Source organism: Glycine soja, chromosome 7, assembly GCF_004193775.1.
Source record: "Glycine soja cultivar W05 chromosome 7, ASM419377v2, whole genome shotgun sequence".
In the NCBI taxonomy this organism is placed as follows: Eukaryota; Viridiplantae; Streptophyta; class Magnoliopsida; order Fabales; family Fabaceae; genus Glycine; species Glycine soja.
In genome coordinates, this window is record NC_041008.1 from 8,647,060 (window position 1) to 8,670,815 (window position 23,756).

The 23,756-nt window shown below is 31.1% G+C and overlaps 3 protein-coding genes across 9 annotated transcripts; 1 reads left to right on the forward strand and 2 right to left on the reverse strand.

Annotated features, from left to right (window-relative positions):
* Window positions 1–4,547: 4,547 nt before the first annotated feature.
* LOC114418606 (zinc finger protein CONSTANS-LIKE 16-like) lies at window positions 4,548–12,122 on the forward strand. 7 transcript variants are annotated; one of them, XR_003668062.1, is made up of 5 exons: window positions 4,551–5,809; window positions 6,416–6,891; window positions 7,022–7,089; window positions 11,598–11,686; window positions 11,777–12,122. XR_003668062.1 is itself a non-coding variant. In XM_028384039.1 (2 exons), the coding sequence occupies exons 1-2, from the start codon at window positions 4,763–4,765 to the stop codon at window positions 6,650–6,652; spliced, it is 1,284 nt and encodes a 427-aa protein (XP_028239840.1). In that variant the 5' UTR covers window positions 4,551–4,762; the 3' UTR covers window positions 6,653–6,986. The 7 variants fall into 7 exon arrangements, 1 of the variants encoding a protein (XP_028239840.1); XR_003668061.1 differs by having other exon boundaries at window positions 11,593–12,122; XR_003668060.1 differs by having other exon boundaries at window positions 11,598–12,122.
* An 820-nt stretch (window positions 12,123–12,942) lies between these two features.
* Window positions 12,943–14,797, reverse strand: LOC114418608 (NADH dehydrogenase [ubiquinone] 1 beta subcomplex subunit 10-B-like). Its single transcript, XM_028384040.1, has 3 exons — window positions 14,444–14,797; window positions 14,218–14,280; window positions 12,943–13,261 (listed from the first exon to the last, which is right to left on the reverse strand). The coding sequence occupies exons 1-2, from the start codon at window positions 14,730–14,732 to the stop codon at window positions 14,249–14,251; spliced, it is 321 nt and encodes a 106-aa protein (XP_028239841.1). The 5' UTR covers window positions 14,733–14,797; the 3' UTR covers window positions 12,943–13,261; window positions 14,218–14,248.
* Window positions 14,798–15,943: 1,146 nt separating this feature from the next.
* On the reverse strand, window positions 15,944–17,591 carry LOC114418609 (LOB domain-containing protein 41-like). Its single transcript, XM_028384041.1, has 2 exons — window positions 17,306–17,591; window positions 15,944–16,655 (listed from the first exon to the last, which is right to left on the reverse strand). The coding sequence occupies exons 1-2, from the start codon at window positions 17,493–17,495 to the stop codon at window positions 16,147–16,149; spliced, it is 699 nt and encodes a 232-aa protein (XP_028239842.1). The 5' UTR covers window positions 17,496–17,591; the 3' UTR covers window positions 15,944–16,146.
* Window positions 17,592–23,756: the final 6,165 nt, after the last annotated feature.

Here is a 23,756-nt window from a genome sequence, read left to right on the forward strand (position 1 = left end):
ACATTTGGTGACAATCTCTACCAGAGAAATGTATGTAAAACTAAAATGCTAACCTTTTCCTTGGCAGGAAAATAACCACAACAAATTGTATTCACTTTTCTACACAATTAGACGGAAGCACCAAAACAAACACACCCACATGTGTGATAAATTTGGATGCCATTTGAATACACAATTTCATAGTGAAATAGAATTCAAAGTAATTATCTTTTTCCTCCAAAAGCATGCAAATTTCTTGTAATTCTGACCGATGCAATTGGAACAATCTTTCAAAGAGAAAACCCATCTCCTGGAACACACTCCGCAATTGTAAACAGGTAGATGGTGGCGGACCGGTGGCGGCATGTGAAATCAACTAGGTCTAGGATTTCATATTCACTTAGGAAGACAGTTATTGCTTCTTGGGGACACACAGTAGGGTGTCATTCACGGGTAGCTATTTTACATATCTTTCCATATCATCATGTAGGTAGCATTCATAGAGAGAATCCACGCAGAACACACAAATAAGATACCATTTAGGCGTTTACTAATTGCCACAAAACATTAATTAATTCAAATGTCTCTTCCTTCACCTAAGCCCTCCACCAAATCAAATAAAATTCCTCAATTCTACAAAGTTGATATCGGAATCCATCAATTGGTACCTATCTTAATCAATTGTGTATCTGTATGGCTTTTTGTATATTCCAAAAGGGCTTTTTCTATAATTTTGAATCCTCTCTCTGTTCTTATTTCCTCACATTTCCACACAATATTACACAAACGGAACACAATTGGCAGCGAATGCAGAATTTCAAAGTACAATAGAATTCGAATTAATGATTATTTACAAAAGAAGATAGATAGGTATGTAATGCTGTATTTGAAATTCTGACCGTGCAATTGGAAGAGTCTTTGGAAGAGAAAACCTATCTCTTACAACATTCCAACGGAGAACGTCTTCTTCTCCGTTTGGACGGAGAAGTTTCCGGTGGAGGCCTCCCACGCTTGCGCCGCACCATAGTTGCTCCGGTTCAAGGCACCTATTATATTATTAATTAATTTATAATTACATTAAAATCATAATTTAATTTGAATGATTAATATGGTGTAAAGTTTTTTCACACTCATTTAATCATTAATTATCAAATTTTATTAATTTTTATAATAATTATTTTATATTTTAAATACATATATTATATATGGAATGATTTCTGGTTTTTTTAGTAAACGGAATAATTTTTTATTGGTTAGCAATCTAAAAAATTTACACTAATAATACAAGAAAATTTAATTATTAAAAAATAAATATCAGACCATGATAATTTTGTATTTTTCTTATATTTATCATATTACTACACAAATTTATTTTACCATTTCAATATTAGATTTAAAAAATTGAAGTGAATAATTACTGTGTCAAATGAATTTATTATTTATTATAAAATATTGTTTTTTTATAATTATATTGAATATACATCATTTCAATCTATGAGTGATTATTATCAAATTTAAAAGTGTGATGTGAAATTTGTTATATAGTAATCTTTTAGTTTCATAATATCAATTTTTTTTATATGATTGTGTAATATATTTTTTATTTTTCTAATTAATGATTCATTAATTCTTTTTATGTATTAGTCTCACTAAGTATTTATTAAGATATTTTTGAAAAAAAGTATCTAATTTATGTTTAATAAAATTAGTTAAAAAACTGACAAAAAATTCAAAAGTTGAAAAATGTAAAATAAAATTAAAACAATTAAATGATGAGTTATTTAAAAATAGTAATAAGGAAATTAAATAAATATGTTGAGGATAAAAATAAAAGAAAATATAAAAAATTAGAAGTGATAAGTTAGAGTTTTAAAAAAATATTATTTGAAGTAATATTAAAAAATTATTAAAAAAAATTATTTACTCAATAATCAAATAAATTTTTTAACTAATAAAAAACTATTAAAAATATAATCTTAATATAACATTAATTTTATAAAACGACACATATTTTAAAATGAATTTTTTTTCTTTCCAAAACGTCATATATATTATTCTGAACAAAAAAAAGTAATATAGAAAGAAAACATGTCACCTTCACACCAGATAATTACACACATCACATCATTATCGGAAAATTTAAAAGTCTCAGTAGAAGAAAATAAGAGGGACATGTACATTGTGAGAAATGTCTTGGACATTCCTTTCACACACTCTCGGGAGCATACTAGGCTAGGAGAATCGAAAAAATTATACTAAGTGAATGTTTCTTGACATATACTTGCTCATAACGTTACTCTTATTTCCTTCTGTTTTTGCTCAGACTCATATTAAATGACTACATCGGTTCCAGGCGTTGGAAAAAGAGGTTTGGCTCATCGTGTATGGAAGCAAAGTTGGAAGGAAGCGCGCCTTTACCAACAAGGCAACAAATATGCATATCATTGAAGTTCGTATTAGTGAATAGATAACCTAAATCGGTCCTAGATTGTGTCTTATTCCCTGTGTTTTAGTGTGTATTACTTTTCTCACTGAGGAGTTTGGAATGTTTATACAATTTGTTTTGCGCGGTGAGTGAGTGTTAAAAGTGTGTATTGCTTTTCTTTCATCTTTCGAAATTGTATAAACAAAAAAATTGAACAAAAATAAATGAGAGATTAAAAATAAACAAACATTTTTATAGGAACTAAAAATATAAAAAAAATATTAATAAAAATTTAAGAATAATAAATTTATTTTGAGAGATTAAAATTAGAATATGAAAAAATTGAGAGAATGAGAAATTAATTTAAGTATAAATAAATAACATACAAACATTTTATCACTTACATATATTCACCGTGATTATCGGCAACAAATTTATCATGGATATCCTGGGATCCCGTTATAAATCTACAAAACATATCTGATCGATCTGTTACATTCATATCTCATTACACACAACAGGTGTCATAAGTTAGCTTGCTCTTATTGTTCCATCAAACTCTTGAAGATTTCATTAAATCATCATCAAATTGACATTGTATTAAGATTCCCTCTATATTACCCCGAGTTACTGTGTAGTAGCACCAAAGTTTGTTCCCTCTGTGCCTGTCTGTGTCTCCTTTTTCCCTCCCTTTTGTTTGTAAATTTACACGAAAGGATAAGATCGTCATGGCACCCGTGACAGGCAATTTATTGAAAGGTAAGTTGTAGAAGGGTGCTAAAGGAGGCTCTTGGAAGAGACTGGTCACTGTTCATAGTATTGCACAACCAGTACAAAATTAAATAGCAACATTTTTGGCTGCATCTATATGTGTCTATGTGCAATTTGTGGTTTTGATGAATAGAAAATTTATATATGGGCCCAAATAAAATGTAGGAAATTTGATGGTAAACTATTCTTTGGACTGATTCCTAGAATGTCACATTTGTAGTTAATTTGTTACAATTTCACTATCTAATTGCTCTTGTATATGTTTTCACATCAAAATTGCCTCTCATGTATGGAAACTTGAGTGAAGATATTGATTTATAAGTATAACCCATTGACAGGACATATCCATTTCAGTCTCTTGGTTGTGGTTATATACATCAATCAAGTAAATCATCCCCATTTATGTATAATTAAGATCAATGCTTATAAAGCCCACAAATTGGAAAATCATGTGATTGGCCAATAATGGTATGGTTGGTGGGACTTTAATGTTTGAAAAATTTGAGCCACCGGTGTAAAGATAAAAAAGAGAAAACAAGGTTCAATCCACACATACTAAATTTAACCATATTTTGGACACACTCAATAACAAAACACAAAGCATAAATTTATTTCTGGTTGAAATTTCTCGAAACAAAAGTACCAAATTCTAAAGCTGAACTCTTCCAAATTAGTCAACCGGAGCCATATATTATTCAAACACAGGGCTGCATCTATTGGTGGAAAATGCACCGTTACAAATGAGAAGTTGAAGGCAACCACAGGCGAAGTGAAAGCAACGTGAAGTGAGGACCACAGAAAGGAATTATTGAATTGCAGTTGCAACACAACAAAAAAGGTCTTACTCTAACACACACCAACAACACTGACACTAGTAGACCCTCACACATAACCTGTTGGATCCACTAGAAATCCCATAAAAGGAAAGGCAACCAATAAGAATTTAGAGAACAAGATGAACATCAAAGCTCCAGCCAATGAGCTTTGCGATGAGACCAAGTCGTGGGTCCCTAAGGCTTTCACCCAATGTCCTGTAGCAAATTACTAATGTTACATGGGCCTTGATTATATTTGGATAAATTATTACATAATTTAGGATGATTATGGTCTTAAGTCTTACCTAATTAATCTATGTATGCATGACACATAATTAAATTAATTAAAATCTTTTTTGTAAATTAAAAATCTTAGTTATATATGTCAAATAAAGATTAATCAACCATGTACACGTAAATGTCTGATAATCAAAAATTGAAGTCTTCATTATATCTCAAGTAAAAATTAGTCAGAATCATGAATTAACACGTAATGATTTGAGAACCATAGATTTGCAGTAGTCTTAAAGCTATGTAATAGTTTCTCGTTACACTGGGGGGGCAAGGAACCAAGTAAGAACAAACTATAAGACCCCACTGTGCTTCACTCTCATCACATTTTCAAGTTTCAGCATAACCAATAATTGAATTTGAATCATTTGGGTCTCTAGACACAAACACTACCCCCTCTTTCCCCCTCCTCAACATTGTTATGATCCCTTGTTGGTAACCATTCCATTTGCACTTGTCTTTGCAACCAAAAACAAGCTCTATGACCAACGAAATGAAAGAAGCAAGTGCCTTAGGAGCTAGAACAGCACGAGCATGCGAGAGCTGCCTAAAAGTAAGAGCACGGTGGTATTGTGCAGCTGATGATGCATTCCTTTGCCATGGCTGTGACAACATGGTTCACTCAGCAAACCAATTAGCAAGTAGACACGAAAGGGTTAAGCTTCAAACTGCATCCTCTAAGGTCAACTACTCAGTGACCCCTAAGGTAGCATGGCACAGTGGATTCACACGCAAGGCAAGAACGCCACGCCACAACAACAACAGACACTCATCATTGAAACAACAACAACAAAAAAAACCATTACATGAAGAACGAGGAGAGGAAGAAGTGTTTTTCAATAACACTATTAGTCTTCTTCCCCTTGTGCCTGAGCTTGGAAGTGAAGAGCCATTGCTTAATGATGAGACTGAGGAGCAACTACTGTGTCGCGTGCCGGTGTTTGATGCTGAGCTTTGTAGCATATACAATGAAGTGAAGGACGAGGTTGTAGCTGCTGGTGAAGAAGCCTTGGACTTGGAAAACTTTTCTTCCGAGTTTCTTCCATCAGATACGGACCTTGCTGAGTTTACTGCTGATGTGAAAAGCTTTCTTGGAAACGGGGCTGATGAGGATTCACCTGATGATGATGAGCACGTGAAAGAATCAGAACTACTGATTCTTGATTGCAAAGAAGAAGAAGGAGATGAGGAAATGGATGAATGTATTGATGGAGTACTAATTGGAGCCAAAGATGCAATGGTGAAGGTCAAAGATGAAGAAGAACTTGATGCTGATGATGACACAGCTTGCCATTTGGATTCGATTCTTGATATGAACGGCGAGGCATTTAATTGGAATATTGTTGAATCAGAATCACCTGCACAGGCACAAGAAGATGAAGTGAGTAAAGTGGGAACTAAGAAGGACATATTTTTGAGATTAAACTATGAAGAAGTCATTACTGCTTGGGCAAGTCAAGGTTCTCCATGGACTAATGGGACCCCACCTAAGTTCTTCAACTCTGATGATTGCTGGCTAGACTTCTTGGTAAATTCTCTTCAACCCTCTTTGCTTATTCATGCAGCAGTGTTATCTTCTTGCGTGTTTGGTTCAACTTATTTTTATGAGAATAACTTTTTGATCAGTTTTTCTTATAGTATCATAGCCGGTCTCTTATCTAGCTAAAGGAGGAAGGTTGTGTTACGTCATCAGTAGCCAACGTAAAATTCGTTGATATACCTCAAATCCATTCATAGTGGGGTTGTGTTATGCCTTCGGTAAACAATAATGTCAAATTCGTCGATATACCTAAAATCACTCATAGTCTCATATCTGGCTAAAGGAGAAAGGTTGTGTTACGTCTTCAGTAACCAATGTAAAATTCGTCTATATATACCAAACATGAATCACTCAAAAGAAAGCTATTGTTTTTTATTTTAAAAAAAGTCTCAACAAGAATGCAGCTACTCAATTGTATTGTATAGGTGAGTGTATATAGCTCCTTATTACATAGTTTTGTTTTTGTTTTTGTTGAATTTGTTGCAACCGAAAATATTTAGTTTTTGAAAAATTTAGAATGACCTTTTACATTCTTTTGAAGCTCAAACTTGATGATCACTGTTTGACATGGAAGTTTTTTTTTTGTTAATTAAGGGTTCGAATGGTGGGAATGTTCAATGCTGTTATGGGGCAGTGGGAAGCTTAAGGGTGCATGCAGATGGGGGAAGGGAAGCAAGAGTGTCAAGGTACCGAGAGAAGAGAAGAACGCGTTTATTTGCAAAGAAGATAAGGTATGAAGTGAGGAAGTTGAACGCGGAGAAAAGACCTAGAATGAAAGGTCGATTTGTGAAGAGGACACCCTTTGTTGGAGCCACTGCGTTGCCAGCTTAATCATCAATCACCACTGACATGATTGATCATCAAAGTGATCAAATAAATGGTTAACTTTTCCAAGTTTGATTTTATGGAAAAGTTAGTTTGATTAATTATTAGTTACTAGGTTTTGCCATGTATGTACATTATCATCACTAGGTCAGGTTTCTCTTGCTTGGGATATTTATTGCTTTCTCTAGCAGGTCTAGCTAGTACTAATGGAAATGGTAGCCCCTCTCAGCATGTTGAAGACTTTGGTAATCAATTTCGGGAGCCCTTTTTCAATGTTGCTTAATTATGATATATATAAGAATCTGTAATTAATCTATGCTGATGTTATGTTTACCTTTAACTCTGAGGGTACTGATTAACAGTGTTTAATATCAGGTACTTATATGTACAAGTTTTACATCTGCTATGCATAGGAATTGAAGAAGAAGAACGAAAGCAAACAGGTGAAATTAAATGGACTATATAAAAGATTAAAATACTCTTCAAATATTTGAACTAATTCACTATCAAATGTTATAAGAACAGATACACATATGGAAAGTCTTAACTTTATTTCAACGGTGGATACAAATAATAGCTTACACATATGGCATAAACTTATATATAGAGACTAATTAACAAGCATACTAAAGAACATATATCAGTTATATATGTAATTTAAATAACAATTAATGAGCGTTGCACCCAACTAACAATCAATTAATTTCTCTTAAATTGCTAAAATTTTGATACTGATATCATAGTGAATATATAATTTCTAATTAAACCTCACTGAAATATGTTGTTATCAACCAGCTTGATGCTATGAGCTTTGGAGATTTGTTGGTTCTCCCAAGTTTGTCGGTTTAGAGATTGGTTGGTTCTTTCAATTTCGTGGCCGGGCTTGATTAGTTCTAGATTTGTAAGACTATCTAAGTGTTTTTAGTTACATGAATCAACTAACATTTTTTGTTTTGTTTACATGAACCAATTAACTTAAACCACTATATTTCAAGTCAATTCAAATTCGCTCCTGCATATACCTAACCACTAGAGGACAAAAATGTGGCCTAATGTATGGTAAAGCTGTCTTCTTGGTGAGCTAAGAAAATACAAACGTTAAGAGCATCCTACCTTATCTATGATTTATGTTCTATTTCTACTCTATTTATAATTATATGTGAGTCAATTTTATGCAAAAGTTTTATAAAGTGCTTGTCATTATTTTATATATGATCTTTTTTTTTTATAAAAAAAAACAGACATTCCTTTCATAAACAAATCCAAAATTGATTTTCAGTACCCTAGATAAAAATGACATTTTGACCAATAAATTAGATTCATGAAATCCCTCCTTAAATTATTAATACCAGTAATTCTCCAGAATTTGACCAATAAATCAATATACATTTGATAGAAAATCATTTGTATTTTTTAAAAGTCAAATCAGTAATTTCTTTAAAAAAAAAATAGTATCAAACTTGAATTTTGAAAGCTTATCCGCATTCTTGTTTGTTTTTGTTTTTTAGTTCTGAATAAATTTTTCATAAACACTTACCGGGGAAAATTAGGGAGATAACATGAATTAAACTTCTCACATAACTTAAAATTAACTTATGATCCATTTAAACTTTTAGAAAAGTTAAATAAGTGAGCTTTTATAAAAGTTAAAGTGCTTAAGTTATGAAAGAAATTTAATTTATTTTATCTTTTTATTTTTTTCTATAAGTGTGTATGAAGAAGTATTTTTTTTACTCTTCTTATACTAATAATTCTCTTTGGATTCTGATAAATTTAAATTTATTCAATTCTCATGCAACTATGATTGATTGGAAAATTAATTTTTTTAACATGTTTTTTATCTACCACAAAATTCCTTTATCCAATAATTTTTATGACTAAGTCATGGATTGAGAATTATTACTCACATAGTTAACATGAAAGACAAAAATTTGTGAAAATATTTTGAGGTCCTGTCAAAGAGTCAAAGTAGTAATTATGATTGTTACCAAAAATGAATATGTCTTGTCTTTCAAATCATAACATGTTTTATCAACAAGTTGTTGGTATAAATAATTTTAGGTTTCAGTTTCCCTAAGTAAAGTTTGAAATTCAAATCCTAAGAATGAAAAAAATATGTGATTGAAAGATGAGACTTCACTAAAGATATTCAATTAAATTCTTCTACGGAGATTAATCATAAACAAAACTCAATTATAACATGTTTATGACTTCAAGTGTTTTATAATAATGTTCAATTATTTAAAGGTTTCTTTGAGGTAATTATTTGAATGTTATCTATATCTTTGTTCGGATGTTTGTAATCTTTTAAAATTCATGATGTAGTGGCTAATAATTTGCTTATGATGAAAAAGATATTTAGTTTTATTTTTATGGAGAATGGAATATTTAAACTTTTAATTGTGTGTGTCGGTAAGTTCAATCTATTTTGTTGAGTGTATACATCTAACTCATGAATTTATTATGACTTAGAGAAAAAAAATCATGAAAAATACATGTGATCTTGTTAAAAAAAGAAGGGTACCTTCTTACCCTATGCTATGCATGCACCAAGTAGTTATTGTTAAGGTTCCTAGGTCATGTGTGGTTTTCAGTCAGGAGATTCCAATATCTATTCAAAAAATAAAACTAAAAAGGTCTTTTATTTAATTTTCAATTAGGTTGAAATAGATAAATTTGCAAAATAAAATTAGTTTAAACTTAAAGTTTACAAACCTTAATTTAATCCAAACATTTACTTAAATATGAATATTTTTATTTTTTTGAGTTTATACTAGGCCCTTGCATATCTACCATAAGAAGTATAATTTTGTGATTAAAATGAATGGTTAAGATGAGTGGTTAAACAAGAATAATCTTGTGCATCTGAGTTCAATATGATGAATTTCTCCCAGTTTAATAATAATTACCATAAGTAGAGCCTCTTTTATAAAGTAAATCATCACATTCTCACTTCTACTCAAGAAAAGATGAGTTGCAAAAGATAATGAGAAGAAAGAACACACTAATACTATATTAGTTTAATTAAGGTGTTTTACAATTCTCAAATTTATTAAGAATATTATATTAAATGTTAGGATAAATAATATGTGTTCTGTTTGTGTAAACATCTTCTACTATTGTATCTAATTATAAATTGTAATATTTAGCTAGTTGTATTTTCTTAATTTTTTAATAATAATTATTTTAAATTTTTATTAAGAATGATGTCTAATTGATTGACAATACATGTATATTAAATTTTAAATATTATGAGTCATTATTTATTTATTTGATTTATATTATAAATTTTAAAAATCAGTTTATAGTTTGTAATTCAAAACTTTAAGTTTACGATCCTTAGAACTAGAACACTTTGATTATCCAATACCATAATAATATATTTTGTTAATATTCAAACACCCTCCCTCATGATGAGTATGTCAACTTTTGTTGTTTGATTGATAATTTGGTACTCTAAGTGTCACCTGGTATGTAGGAGATGACAGAACTTCACATACAAGTTTGGTTCTCTTACCATGATGTTCATGATCAAGCAAACGCGGGAAGGCTATGGCTAAGGGGGTTAATGGACTAGATGTTTTTTAAAAAGTGATAGCAAAGAAACTAAACAAATAAATAAAAAAATACAACCAGTTATTGCATAAGTTCAATATGATCAGTGTCTAGTTGCATCATTTGAGTCACATTAATTTTTGTGGGGACAATGTAACTAGTTGACCCCTCTTAGTGACTCATCTATGATCATCTATTTTCCTTTTATCTGTGCTCCCTTCCATCGACAGAAGACTACGCGTACATAGGATTTATCATTAATGATATTTTGTTACAATACATCTTAATGATCAGCATTCTCAAGGTCAGACATATAACTACATTAATTGCTTTAAAGGAGAATTGTGTAGTGGATAATAATCAGAAATTTGAATACAAATTGTTACTCTGTGCATATGCAATGTGACTAACAGATACACCCACCCTAGGTTCGGTTTGTTTGCACTAGTCTTAATTAGAAGGTGTAATCATGGCTAATTACATCTAATGGAGCATATATTAATATGATTAATAGAAGAAAGTCACGGATAAAGTGTCTAACATATAACTGGCTTGCTCAATTCTAACCATTGACCCATTAAAAGCAATTTTGGTTAACCAAATCTTATCATTTCTTGTGAATTTGTCTTGTTATAGATTCCCTTAAAAGTGAGCTTTAAATATCTAGTCCATGTACCAACAAGAATAAATCAGTTTAGTAAATTTTTTTATAAATTACAATACCATGATGTTTGTAGTAGTAGATAATTGTATTATATATAATAAGAAATTTATATGTATCCTAACTAAATTATATTGTTAGGATACTATATTTTACACACTAACAATTTGATTTTTGTTGCAAAATACTATACCAATGGAAATTAGCCAAATGATAAAGTGTCAATAAATGGTTTTTTTTCTTCACTCTCGCTAGAACATCAATATTTTTGGCTAGTCATCATCATATTTTTTACTTGATACCAGTGCAGATTGTATTGAATCTATTATCCGTCATGAGATGGTATAGGTATGTTCCTTTGAAAATGTTTTTTTATCTGAAAAACTTGTCGCCTAATCAGAACGTAACTCTTTTGAAAAAGCATCATAAGATAATTTGTCATTTGTAAGACTTCCTTTTTTTTCCTGGACATGGACGCATGGTTTAAGATAAAGAAGACAACATATGGCTTAAAAGAGTAAAGTACAACATCAAAATTAATATTGCTATCCATTATCCATATCAGTTGTTCTTAAGTAGCATAGCACCTTGCGGCAACTACATACTATAGTGAGTTTTTGTTATTTTTCTACGTAGCCTGCCACAGTCAAACAAACTAAAACTACAAGAGATTTATCATTAATATACTTCTTTATTTCCACCTCTTTTTACTATTTTCTTCTGCTTGCAGTGCAGACCCTGTTTTCATTCATCAAGGATCGTTGACACCTTTGCTACAGCCTCCTCTTCCTACCTCCTCTGTCTACTGTTTCAAGCTCTAACAGGTTTGTTCTCTCAGGTTCTCAAGCTTTGCATGATAAGCTAACTTGCCCACAACACAGCATCAAGTATTTACTTTGTACGAAATCTTTCAGCCATAGACAGATCTTTCAGCTCCAGAACTAGCCGTCTATCATCAAATAATAGTGAAAGGTGGTACAGTTGTTTTGACCGCTAACAATTACTCCTCTTAATTAGGGTTTTAAGTATTTTACTCTACTGTTGAATGACAAAACACTTGTAGCATCTTTGGTTTTGATTATTTTATTAAAAAAACAAGTCACTTGTTTATTAATTGAAAAATCTGTCAATAAAGCTTGATTAAAAGCTCTTACTACTTTCATACACAAAAGAAGCTAATCCAAGCATGTACACTGCATTCGGTTCTTTTATTGCATCAAATTGGAAATAAACATTTCCAGGTACTCTGTTGTTTCTTTTTATTGTACTTGTTATGTTTCTTTCACTTGCCATTGAGTTGTAAGGGAAGTGTAACTTATACCAAGTAATGTAAGAACATACGTAAGGCAGGTGTAACTTCCCTTTCTATATCACCATCAACGGTCAACATAAAATGTGCTAAAAGAATTGTTGAGAGGAGACCATGGGAAATCACTTGGTTGTAATTCATTTTTTTTTTACCGACCCAAACTTTAATTCCTAGACCATCACTGATTATCGCTTAACAGCATGTCTGGTTCTGTGTCAGAACCTCAAACATGGATCCAAAACGTGAAAAATTGAAAGCTAAGCAACTTTATTTGAATGGACATCAACAAAATTGATGTTGAATGAAATTAATTTTGAAACAATGCAATTTATATTTGAATGTTTTGTTATAAAATCAAGTTAAAAACAAAATTCAGTATAAAATTTTAAATCGAACACAAAAGTTACTTAAAGTTACTTCAACCCATAAATAATTCTGAATTCTTCTTCAACATGAAACCAAACATGTAAAAATATATTCAAAATCAAAATTCTCTGGCGTCCAACTAAACATGCACTAAATATATCTTCTCTTGGACATGAAACTTATTGACACACACCACTTTTCCAAACACGCCATAAAATGGCTGTCTTCCGGCAGTTTCCTCTGTATTCATACACATGCAACGGTAACACAGTAATTGTAATAGCTGCATAAGCATTTTGACATTTCTCCCTTTCAACAAGTCCCGGGCTCTGGTGAAGAAAATGCTTGGCACCCTCAAATCCAACATGATGGTGAAATTTCATGATTACATATAGATGTATGGTATTTGAGTTTCAAAGAGTCTTACTTTGAATATTCGGAATGGATAACATGTACAATCAACAGGGAACGAATAAACTTATTTCATAATCTGATTGTGATGTACTTTGTTGATAGCCTTTCCTTGCTTGTTTACATTTAAATGGTAACAAACAACATAAGACTAATGAGCCAAGGAAAAATAGCCAAGGCTAAGTCAAAATACAGTTGTAGTTTGCAGGAAGTTCAACTAAAGAAAAAGAACATGAACACAATAACTGCAACAAGCACTTCTCCAACCCAATATCCGATTCAGCAATATGATCAGTTGGATAAACGGTCTTCCCTGCCAAAGGAACAATACTTATCTTCATTCACAGATGCAAAATCATTGGTATCAATAAAGCAAAGAATATTACAAGTTTACAACAACCAAAAATGTACATGACATTACAAATTAAGATTCCAATTTGATCAAAGATGTATTTGTGCACTAGTATGCGATCCAAGAACTCACCCAACGATATTGTATTTATCAAACTAACTAAACAAATGTTCCTGACCAAATACATCAAATAACTCTACCGATTAGCTCTTACAAATAGAATCTAACTACGATCCAATGAGTCATCAATAACTTTGACTACTATTTTGACTAGTAACAACACCACTTTATTTTTAGCACTAAGCACACCATCACTTCCTTTAATTTATTTATAAGAGCAATTCTCCTTATTACCATCACACTAGTCATCTGCACTAGTGTCATAACCAGAAATGAGAGGATCTGCACTGAGAAGTTTAAGGTGATAACAATCAAGTGACAATCCTCAAGAAAGCTGTTAATTAACTTAATTTAGCTCTTTATTATTTGTTATGCATAGTAAAAAATAGTTAATACTGCAGATTTTTTAACTCCCTCCAGCAAAGTACAACAACTTGCCATGTACCCAAACTTTTGAACAAGGAATAGAAATTCTAGAGACGCAAGCATGGAAAGCCAGCAGCAACATAAATAGATTTATGGCCAGTACAGACTTGTCCATTTATTTTTCCAGTAGCATTCATTTAAGAACTAACTCCACCTATGATTTCATAGCCATTCCCAATCCAACCAATATAAAACTTATCAAAACCCTAAACATGAATAACTCTATCCTAGTCTGAAAGGAGGAATGTCTTAGACCCTCAACATTCAACTAAAACTTGTCGAAACCCCAAACATCTCCAAACACTAATAACTCACGATGGGTTCATTTAACAATCATTGAGTATAGAAAATCAACTGATTTTTGAAATTACCTTTTTTTTGTTATTATTGTCCACAGGAAGGTCATTCAGACTCAACAGGGTCAACCTTGGGAGCTGTTTCAGAAAATTAAACAATGAATCATCACAAAACCATCAACAGACAAGGAAGAATATAAATTCCAAACAGCATTAAGGAAATCATCAAATGTTTCATAATTTTCCAAATTGAGAATTCCTAAAACCCTAGTAGATTGAAATTGGAAGAGAGAAGGGTGACCGTGGAGAGATGGGTGGCGACCGTCCTTGCCCCAACCGATGCCGCGGGTGGACTCGAGATACTGGTTGACGAGGTGGCGGCACTTCTGGAGGTGGTTGACGCCTTCGATGCGGTAGCACCAGCGGAGCTTCTCCCTAATGATCTTGGCCTTCTCGATTTGGATCCACTTCTCTCTCACGATGTGCTCCCTCATCTCCAGCATCGCCACCGGGTCCTTGTACGGATTCGCCGGATCGAAATCGTCCGGCGGCGACTCCTCGAACTCAACATACCCCTTCTTTCTTCCCATTCTCGCCAACGACCTCAGTGTCTCTTCTCTTCCTCTGATTGCGTTTCTGCAGTTCGCTTGTTTTTTTTTTTTTTCACTTTCTTCCCTTATGGGCTCACGGTTGTCACAGACCCATTACCGTGGGCCCAATAAACTGTTCCTTATATTTGGGCTCAAGAGCAAACTTCTCTCCATTTCACAAGTATTAACACTTTTCCTTAACATATGGGTTAACTAACTAAAAAAATAATTCTTATCGAGAGACATAAAATTATATTAGTCATGATTTTTTTTGTATTTTTTTTATATTTTTCACAATAAATGCTTTTATTTATTTATTTAATAAATATATTATTAACAAAATCATATAAAATTACATCTCCTTTTCGGCTTTCGAACAGTCAAGGATTATTATAATATTACCATTTCATTATAATATTTAAAAAGATAAAATAGTAATTATAAAATATTTAGGCAAAATATAATTTTGATTCATTTATTTTTTTAATATATAATTTTGGTCTATCATTTTAAAATAAGTACATTTAGTCTTTTTATTTTATAAAAAATAATTTTGAAATGAGGACATCAAAATGAAAAATTAACAAAGAGAAGAAGATAAAAATTATATTTTAACGGAATATTTACTTATGAATCGAAATTAGAAAACCATAATTGGTTATCAAGCTGTTATGCTCACAAAAGAAGTGTGTAGATGTTGTTTCATTTCAGTGGCGTTTTCACACCATTTTTGCGACGAAAGATATAGCGAAGGTCTCACAAATTTTAAACATCTCGTGTCTCTTTTAGTTCGAATTATAATAAACACACGTGGTGACACAAAATTAATTAACAATGTTTTTTTTTTTTACTTTCAGTCATTTTCCCTCGTTCTCATTCATTTTGACACCTCAAATTTTATCACTACCGAACGGCCATAATTGTTAGCTCACGCGGAAAAGAAAATTAGTCAATGTATGAGTGTTTTTTTTTTAAAAAAAAGATAATCATGTATGAGGTGTTGTTATTATTATGCCAATATTTTTATTTATTTTTCATTCTTACTTTCATTTCAATGCATCAAACGTTGAAAACAATAGAACGGTTATTCCATTTTTAACCATACTAAACATCACATGGGGAACGATGATTTCGTTTGATTTCATTTTCATCAAATCAACTATAGTCTGAGTTATTACCTTTTAGTTTGCAGCCATATAAGTTTGGTTGAATTGGAAAAGCTTAATTAATTGTTTTCTTTTGTAATTTATAATATAAAAAAAATGCTCCTACAAACAATTTTCACGATGTATATGTGAAAAATTCAAAAATATTATCATATAACTAAACGGGGTGAAGATAAAAAAAACATATTTCACCACTAGCTAACACCAACCCTACTAGCCAGAGAGATCAAGCCCTACACGTGGCGTCATCATTGTCTCTTCAGTGGACCCCACCCCAATGTTAATTGAAGTTCCATTTCTCCACCATCGGCTCGTGCCGGCCCCACACTCTGCACGGAGCCGCTATCGGCTTCCCCTCCAACGATTTTGTTCTCACTCATCCGAGTCACCCCGGATCCTGAGTCATGACTCATCGAACCATGACCATCTAACTCGCTTTCAGCCAACTCAGCCACAACTGACTCGACTCTGGACTTTGCGGCTCGGCGCTTGAACGTGGTGGTGCGAGACTTCACCTTGCGAAGTGTATCAGAGCCGCACGATTTATCACTCTTTGCCACGTGGCGAATATTACAAGCCTTGAGCTGCAGGCTTGTGGCGCCGTCCAAAGGAGCCTGCTCAATCGGCGCGCCATTAAGAACGGCTTTGACCGCGGCTTCGCACAAATGCCAATTCCCGGTGGAGAGCAACCCGGTCGAGCCGAGAACCGGGTTCACTATTCGACCGCATGCTTCGTAAAGCAAAGATTTTAAAACGGCTGAAAAGCACAAAAGTAGAAACATGCTCCAACATTAATAATAGAAAGATGCAATCTTAGAATAAAAAATCCCACAATTTTTGTGGCAAATGGAGAATGAATTTAACTGAAATTCATTGTTGATGGTATAAAGATCGCTACTCTTAGCCAACGAGTATTATATTATATTATTAAAAAAATATCACTTCCTTCAAATTTGACTATTTAATTATGTTATCAATTCATTAATATATATATATATATATATATATATATATATATATATATAGTCTAAATAGAAATAGTTTAGACTAAACCTCTACTTCAAAAATCATATAAGGTTTATGTTATTAATCAATAATGTCAATATTTTAAAATTAAACACCAACAAATTGTTGATATGAAAATTATTTTATGCAAGATTTTAGATTTAAGTTCCATGAATAAAAAAAATAATTGAAAGAAAAAATTTCACTAAAATAATCAATCAGGTTCTACGATAGAGATTATTTGTTATTAAAATTGATAAATATTTTATATCAATAATACGACCAACAAAAAAAAATCTGAAAATTAAACTCATTTAAAATAGAAATTTCATAATTAACAAGAAACTATTGTAGAATCCAATAATCATGATGAAATAGAAGTTAGTGATGGTTGACATGTACCTTGTTGTAGTTGTGAGGGAGCGTTGGTGAGGAGGGTGAGGAGGCCTTGGCGGCCATAGAACTTTGCAAGGAAGAGGGTTGCGTTGGATTGGGAGTTAGGGGAATTGATCCATTGGAGGGAGATGCGAATGGGGCACTCAGTGGTGCACCCTCTGCGGAGAACGCGGCATCCATTGCAGCTCAAGCGCATGGTGAATTGTTGATACGATTAGTGACGTGTTTGGGAAGTCCCTAAATGGAATTCTTAAGTACTTATTACTATCATGAATGAGGATGACTTATGGTTTTATATATAGTGAGGAGTGAGGACGTGGGTTTGGAATAGAGCGCAGCTGTTTTCGCTTCCAAGAATATGGCAGTTTTGGGAATGGGGACTGTGGTTTTGTTTGGTTGTCCTTGAAGGGATTGGAGGGTCCCACGTTGTCTGAATAGATGAATCATGAATGAATCATCACCAAATTCACACAAGTTCGTTTCCCGGTTTTGTGGGAGTCCGTACAGTGGTTTTGCAATATTAAAATTACTTACTTGACCAATAATTTTGATAAAAATGACAATTAAGTTATAAACTCAAGTATTGTATTTTTTAAATAAATCAGCAAGCATAAGTTTTAAACTTGATACAAATTTTTAAAAGACTAAATGTTACTTTACAATAATATAAAGTCATGAAATTCTTCGAAGAAGCATGTTGTACTTGAAATAAACAGTTTCTGTTTGGATATATTGAAGTTGCATATTAAGTATTTATAAAACTATTATACTAATATAAATGAAAAGATAATAATAGTGTTAAATGGTAAATAATATTTTATGCTATTGAATGTTAATTTTGTGTGTACTAGAAGGTGTAAGTAGTGATTATTGATTGGAAATGGTAGGAGGACTGTGGGCGCTGGTGGAGAAGGGGAGCCAATGGTTTTGAGAATGAATGGCCCCCACTTGCTTTCTGCTTATCCCATACGTCCTGTAAACGCGGAGACTGTATCTCTCACCCCACACCCTTTTTCCTTCTTGCTTCCGTGCCTCCCTACCCAACCTTCTGTTCACACACACACACACACACACACACACACACACACACATATATATATATATATATATATATATATATATATATATATATATATATATATATATATATATATATATATAAAGGCTTATTAAGTATTTATAAAACTACTTATAGATCATTCATAAAAAAAAAGTCATCACATTAACAATAGGATCAAATTGTATTTTTTAGGATGAGTTTGATCCTTATCAACTTGATCCATCTTTGGTCATCTATATTTATATATGATGTTATATAATATATTTTTTCTTTTATTTCTTTTTCTTTTACTTTTGATTATCATGATATTACTATAAAATATTCTTTACAAGTTTTATTAATAATTAATTTCTATGAAGTTAACTAATTATTTTAGTAGAAAGTAAGAAATTTTAGTAGAAAATATCTTATTCAATATCTCTTATCCAAAAAAAACATTTTTTTTTTAAAATGTAACTAAAAAATAACATTATATATTATGAGAAAACAGTGACAGGGTATCTTGGACATCAAGCAACAAAAAAAATGTATAATAAAAAAAAGTGAAAAAGGTTTCCAATATTTCGAACAGAGATATGTATTTATGAGACAAAAATGAGGAAGGTTTCCATGAGACGTGGGTTATTTGTTACGCTGCGTCAAAAAGTAAGGGAACAAACGGAAAAATAAATAAACTGACACGAACAAAAAATAAAAAACTGATACACTTAATAATGAGTTAGCCAAGATTTTGATCTTAGTTTTTTTAATATATTTTTATAACATTAGTTTTTTTCTTAAAAAAAAAGCATCACATGTTGTTGCAATAATAAGCTATATTATATAGTTTGTTAAAATAAGCTCAAAATTTTTTATGGACCACCCATGAAATATTTTTATAAGATTTTTCATATACTCTCATAAGCCCTTATATATATTGATCAATTAATTACTCTAATTGATAAGGTATTTTTATAAAATAAAAAATTAATTTTTTTAAAGAGTTTAATTGATAAGAGTTTACAACATATGAATATCACATATATATTTATTATTGGTTAGTCTTGGACATTCCAGCAGAGCATGAAACGGTTAATCATTTAACAATAATTTGTAGAAAAATAAAACTGTATGATTGCAAAATCAAAGAAGGCTCAACATTATGTTCTCTTGTTCACATTATTTTCAACTTTGGGGATTAAAGCATCTAAACTGTTAAGACTTAAGAAGAATAAATTTGTTATTTGATCCCACAAATTACATGCAATTAAAATAGATTTTATTTAAAATAAAAATTTAAATATATTCTTGTCAACTCTCAATTTTTTTTCCATAATCATAATATTTATCTTGATTATTTTTTAATAAGATAAAAATGGTTCAAAATTTTAAAATAAATTTCTTATAAATTAAATTTTTTGAAATAAACTTGTGTCCCGCTCGAGTTTACATTTAGTTCTTTGTGATTTCCAAGAATGATTAATCATATCTAGACATGTATCAAAATTCATAAAATTTAATAAATATATAATTGAAATTCTATAAATTCAAATTAATGGGGGGAGGCGGATGAAGGAATGTGTCGTAAAGGTGGACAAGGCAAAATTGTGCGTGATTATTTTGTTTGTTTCTCTTTTTTTTAATTATCAAAATTTTTAAAAATAGATAAACCCAAACCATTAAATAATTAAATGGTATAAATAAACTCATTTGTTTTCTAAAGTCAGGGCTCACTTTAGGTGATCCAAATCCTTTTTTGGCGAGACATGCATGCAATGGTGTTCTTCCACTAGAATGATTTTAACGTAGAGAATGTTGTTCTCCTATTTTTGAGGAGCCCCCTTTCCTTCTCTCTCACAAATCCATACAAAAAGTATTATTAAATTATTTTAAACGTAACTATATTTATGTAGAAAAATATCCATTAATTTGATGTTTATTCGAGTTTACTTAACTCTTGTCACAGCAAGAACATTTGATAAATGTTAACACATCTTTAACGTTGGGTTCTCCAGTACTGGTGCTTTTATACATTGTCCATGTTACCGCTTTGGTAATTTTGATATTCACACTAAGATGTAGCTTGATTAAATTAAGAATGTGTTGATTATAATTTCAACAAATTGTCATGGATGATGTAGCATGGTTAGTTCTTTATTTTAATGTTTTAGAACCATGTTCAGATTTGAAGTGGTTGCAAGCTTTCATCATTTGAACATTAGTGAGAACTAGAAAGAGATTAACATATATACTCCATTACATTAATTATTAGAAATACAAAATTATAGAACCTTTGGTTGTTTAATTTTGTTTAGGAATCTATAAACATTCAACCTTTGATCCCTTTGAGTTTGCCTTTTGCTACTCTTCTCTTTTGAATATATCGTCCATGGTTTTTGTCAGTGAATGAAATTGAAAGCAAAATGTTTTACAAGTATTACACGCACTGTATTATATTGTATAATTAAATCATTTAACGTCAATACAATGATTCTTACTATTATTTTTGTTGGGATAATTTGGATACTAAATTTAATTAGGTTAGAAGAGTTTATTGGGTGATATGATACAATGACAATTGTTATGAAACATCTGCACATGAATGTATGAAGTCTTGTCCTTGAGGAATCACCTAGTGATGAATCCATCATCGAATAACCACACCGTTGAACCCAAAGACTTGGGCAATTCAAGTGCCAATTTCAACGGAGTTAACTCACTCCAAAGTAAGGTGTCATCTGAGGCAAAGTTTCAACGTGTTTTGCAAAGTCCAGTTATGACAGGTATGATGAATTTTAACCCAACTCTTACCTTTTGTGAGTGTGTTTTGATGCTTATAGAGATAATGAGATACAAATAAATTAACAATTTCTTAATTATTATTTATATAAATATATATTAGTTTTTCGTTGAGTCAAAAGATGTTGTGTGATCCATGTAATGAATTCACTTAATGAGATAAGGTTATTGTATTGATATAGCTATATTAACAAGGAAACATATTGATATTTATGTCTACATATTCCCTTAATAAAGGAATATGCTAGGACATTCTCAAGGCAAAGGAAGTTTGAATAGAAATGTTATGCATACTGTTAAGCTAAACACAAAATTTATAGTAAAACAAACATAACTAATTTACTAACTTTCAAAATGATTTGTTTGTCAAAACTAGAATAATCTACATGTGATATGCGCAATTATTATGCTTGTGTATAAAAGAAATAAAATGGAGCTCTAAACTTTTTTTTAGTTGCATGGTATACAATTTATATGATTGCTTTAATTAATAATAAGCTCGGTTTGTTAGAAATAAATCTATCTCCAAGCGTGTCCATCCACAAGGAAATGAAAAAGAAATAGAGAAGGGAGAAATAAATGCTTGTGTGAAAGACATATATATTGTGGAAATCAAAATATATTTCTTATTTTGTGATTCATTAGACCAATTAGATAGTGTTTTGTCTTTATAGTACTTATTCCATATCTTGTACAGAGCAACCAACTACGTTAATAAGCCAAGTAGGTCATAAGTTCCCCAAAGTGTTTCGACTAAGACAAGGAAGTTATGCAGATCTTCCTTCACCAAAAATTTCAGAATTGATGAAATCAACTAGTTTGGATGTAAATTTTAATATTCTTTTCATTATCTTTGACTTTGCCCAATTTATGCACATCTTTCTAGTTCTATGCATCAATGATTTGTTTCAGCATTTATTGGTGCAGAATGCTCCTACTCAATAACTTTTGAGTGTAGTGAATGACATCTTGGAAGAAAGTGTTGAAAGAAGAAATGGTGAAATACCCCATGTATGGCATTGGAGGCTTTAGTGTTACACATATCATAAATGTATTCATGAAATACACATATACAAGTTCATGTAAAATGTGTTACACATGTATAATAAAGTTTGAAGTATTGTCTAACAAATATCTTAACATCTTAGCGTTTGGCTTGCTTATTGAGAAAAGTTGTACAAGAAATTGAGCGACGTATATCAACTCAAGTAGAACATTTAAAAACCGTAAGTCAATTACTATAACATTATTTTCAAAAGTTAGTTAACCTTTGTTTTTTACTCAATTGATTTTTTCTCACCATTTTCTTACTATTTGCCTTTAGCAAAACAATCTTTTTAAGGCTCGTGAAGAAAAATATCACTCAAAAATCAAAGTACTTGAGGCTTTTGCATCTAAAATCAAGGAAGAGACTGAGGTATCCCAAATAGCTTTACCAATTATCATGTTACAAGTGAATTAATACATAGTACATGAGTACATGGTACAAACATTTTTATTTATCATTCATAAGAAACTAATCAACTTTAGTAGGTGAAGGTAATATTTTCTTAATTTGCAAGTGATTGCAAGTAACATGTGTATACACACTTTTAGAAATAGGATATTATAATACCCTTTTAAATTTTTTGTGTGTTTTGAAGCTAAAGAAACAAATAAAATTGAACTATTTTCATTTGTTTGTATTGTAAGCTTTTTGGCCCCTCAATACAGGCTCAAAGGACTAAAAAAGAAGACAAGAAGACAGAAGAATTAAAACAATCTCACAAGATTAAAATGGAAAAAGAGATGGAGAATGACTTAAAACAGATTGAGGACACCAAAAAGATGGCAAATGACAAAGAGGTTATTAGATATACTAAAGAGCTAGAAGACAAAAATATGGAAATTTCAACATTAAAGCAAGAACTAGAAACAATGAGAAAAACCTATGAAGTACAATTCTCAAAGTTGGAAGCAAAAGCTGATGCGGAAAAAATAGTAAATGACAAAGAGATTATTAAATATGTTAAAGAGCTGGAGGACAAAAATATGGAAGTTTCGACATTGAAGCAAAAATTAGAAACAATGAAAATAAAATAAAATTCTCACTTTTCCAATGGAGAATTTTTGTGAAAAACTTATTTAAAAACATTTTTAAAAAATATCATTTTTTTATAAATGTTATTTTTTTTAAATACATATCAAACATGCAAAACTAAATTTCCCAAATTATGATTTCCGATAAACTAAAAATTTCTCTACTATCAAATGTCTTGATATATGTAAAATTGTAGGTTTCTACTGCATTTGTCTTTTGCTTGTTAGAAACTCAGCTCATAAATGTTTCAAATAATTCCACAAAATTTTCATTTCAGGTATTCAAAGCAACTTCAGAATGGGATACATTATAGCTTCAAAATTGTAGAAGTAAAGTAGGAGGCAGTGGTTAACATTTAATTCATGAAATGTTCACACTCGTACATGCATATAAGATACACATATTATTTTTTTTCTTTAAATATAAACATATAATTGTTTGATTGTTCTGATCTTTGATTTGTAGTCACGTAACAATTTTGTGTATATATGGTAACCAATTTTGACTTTGTAATAATAATTTGGGGTTTGAATTTTAAC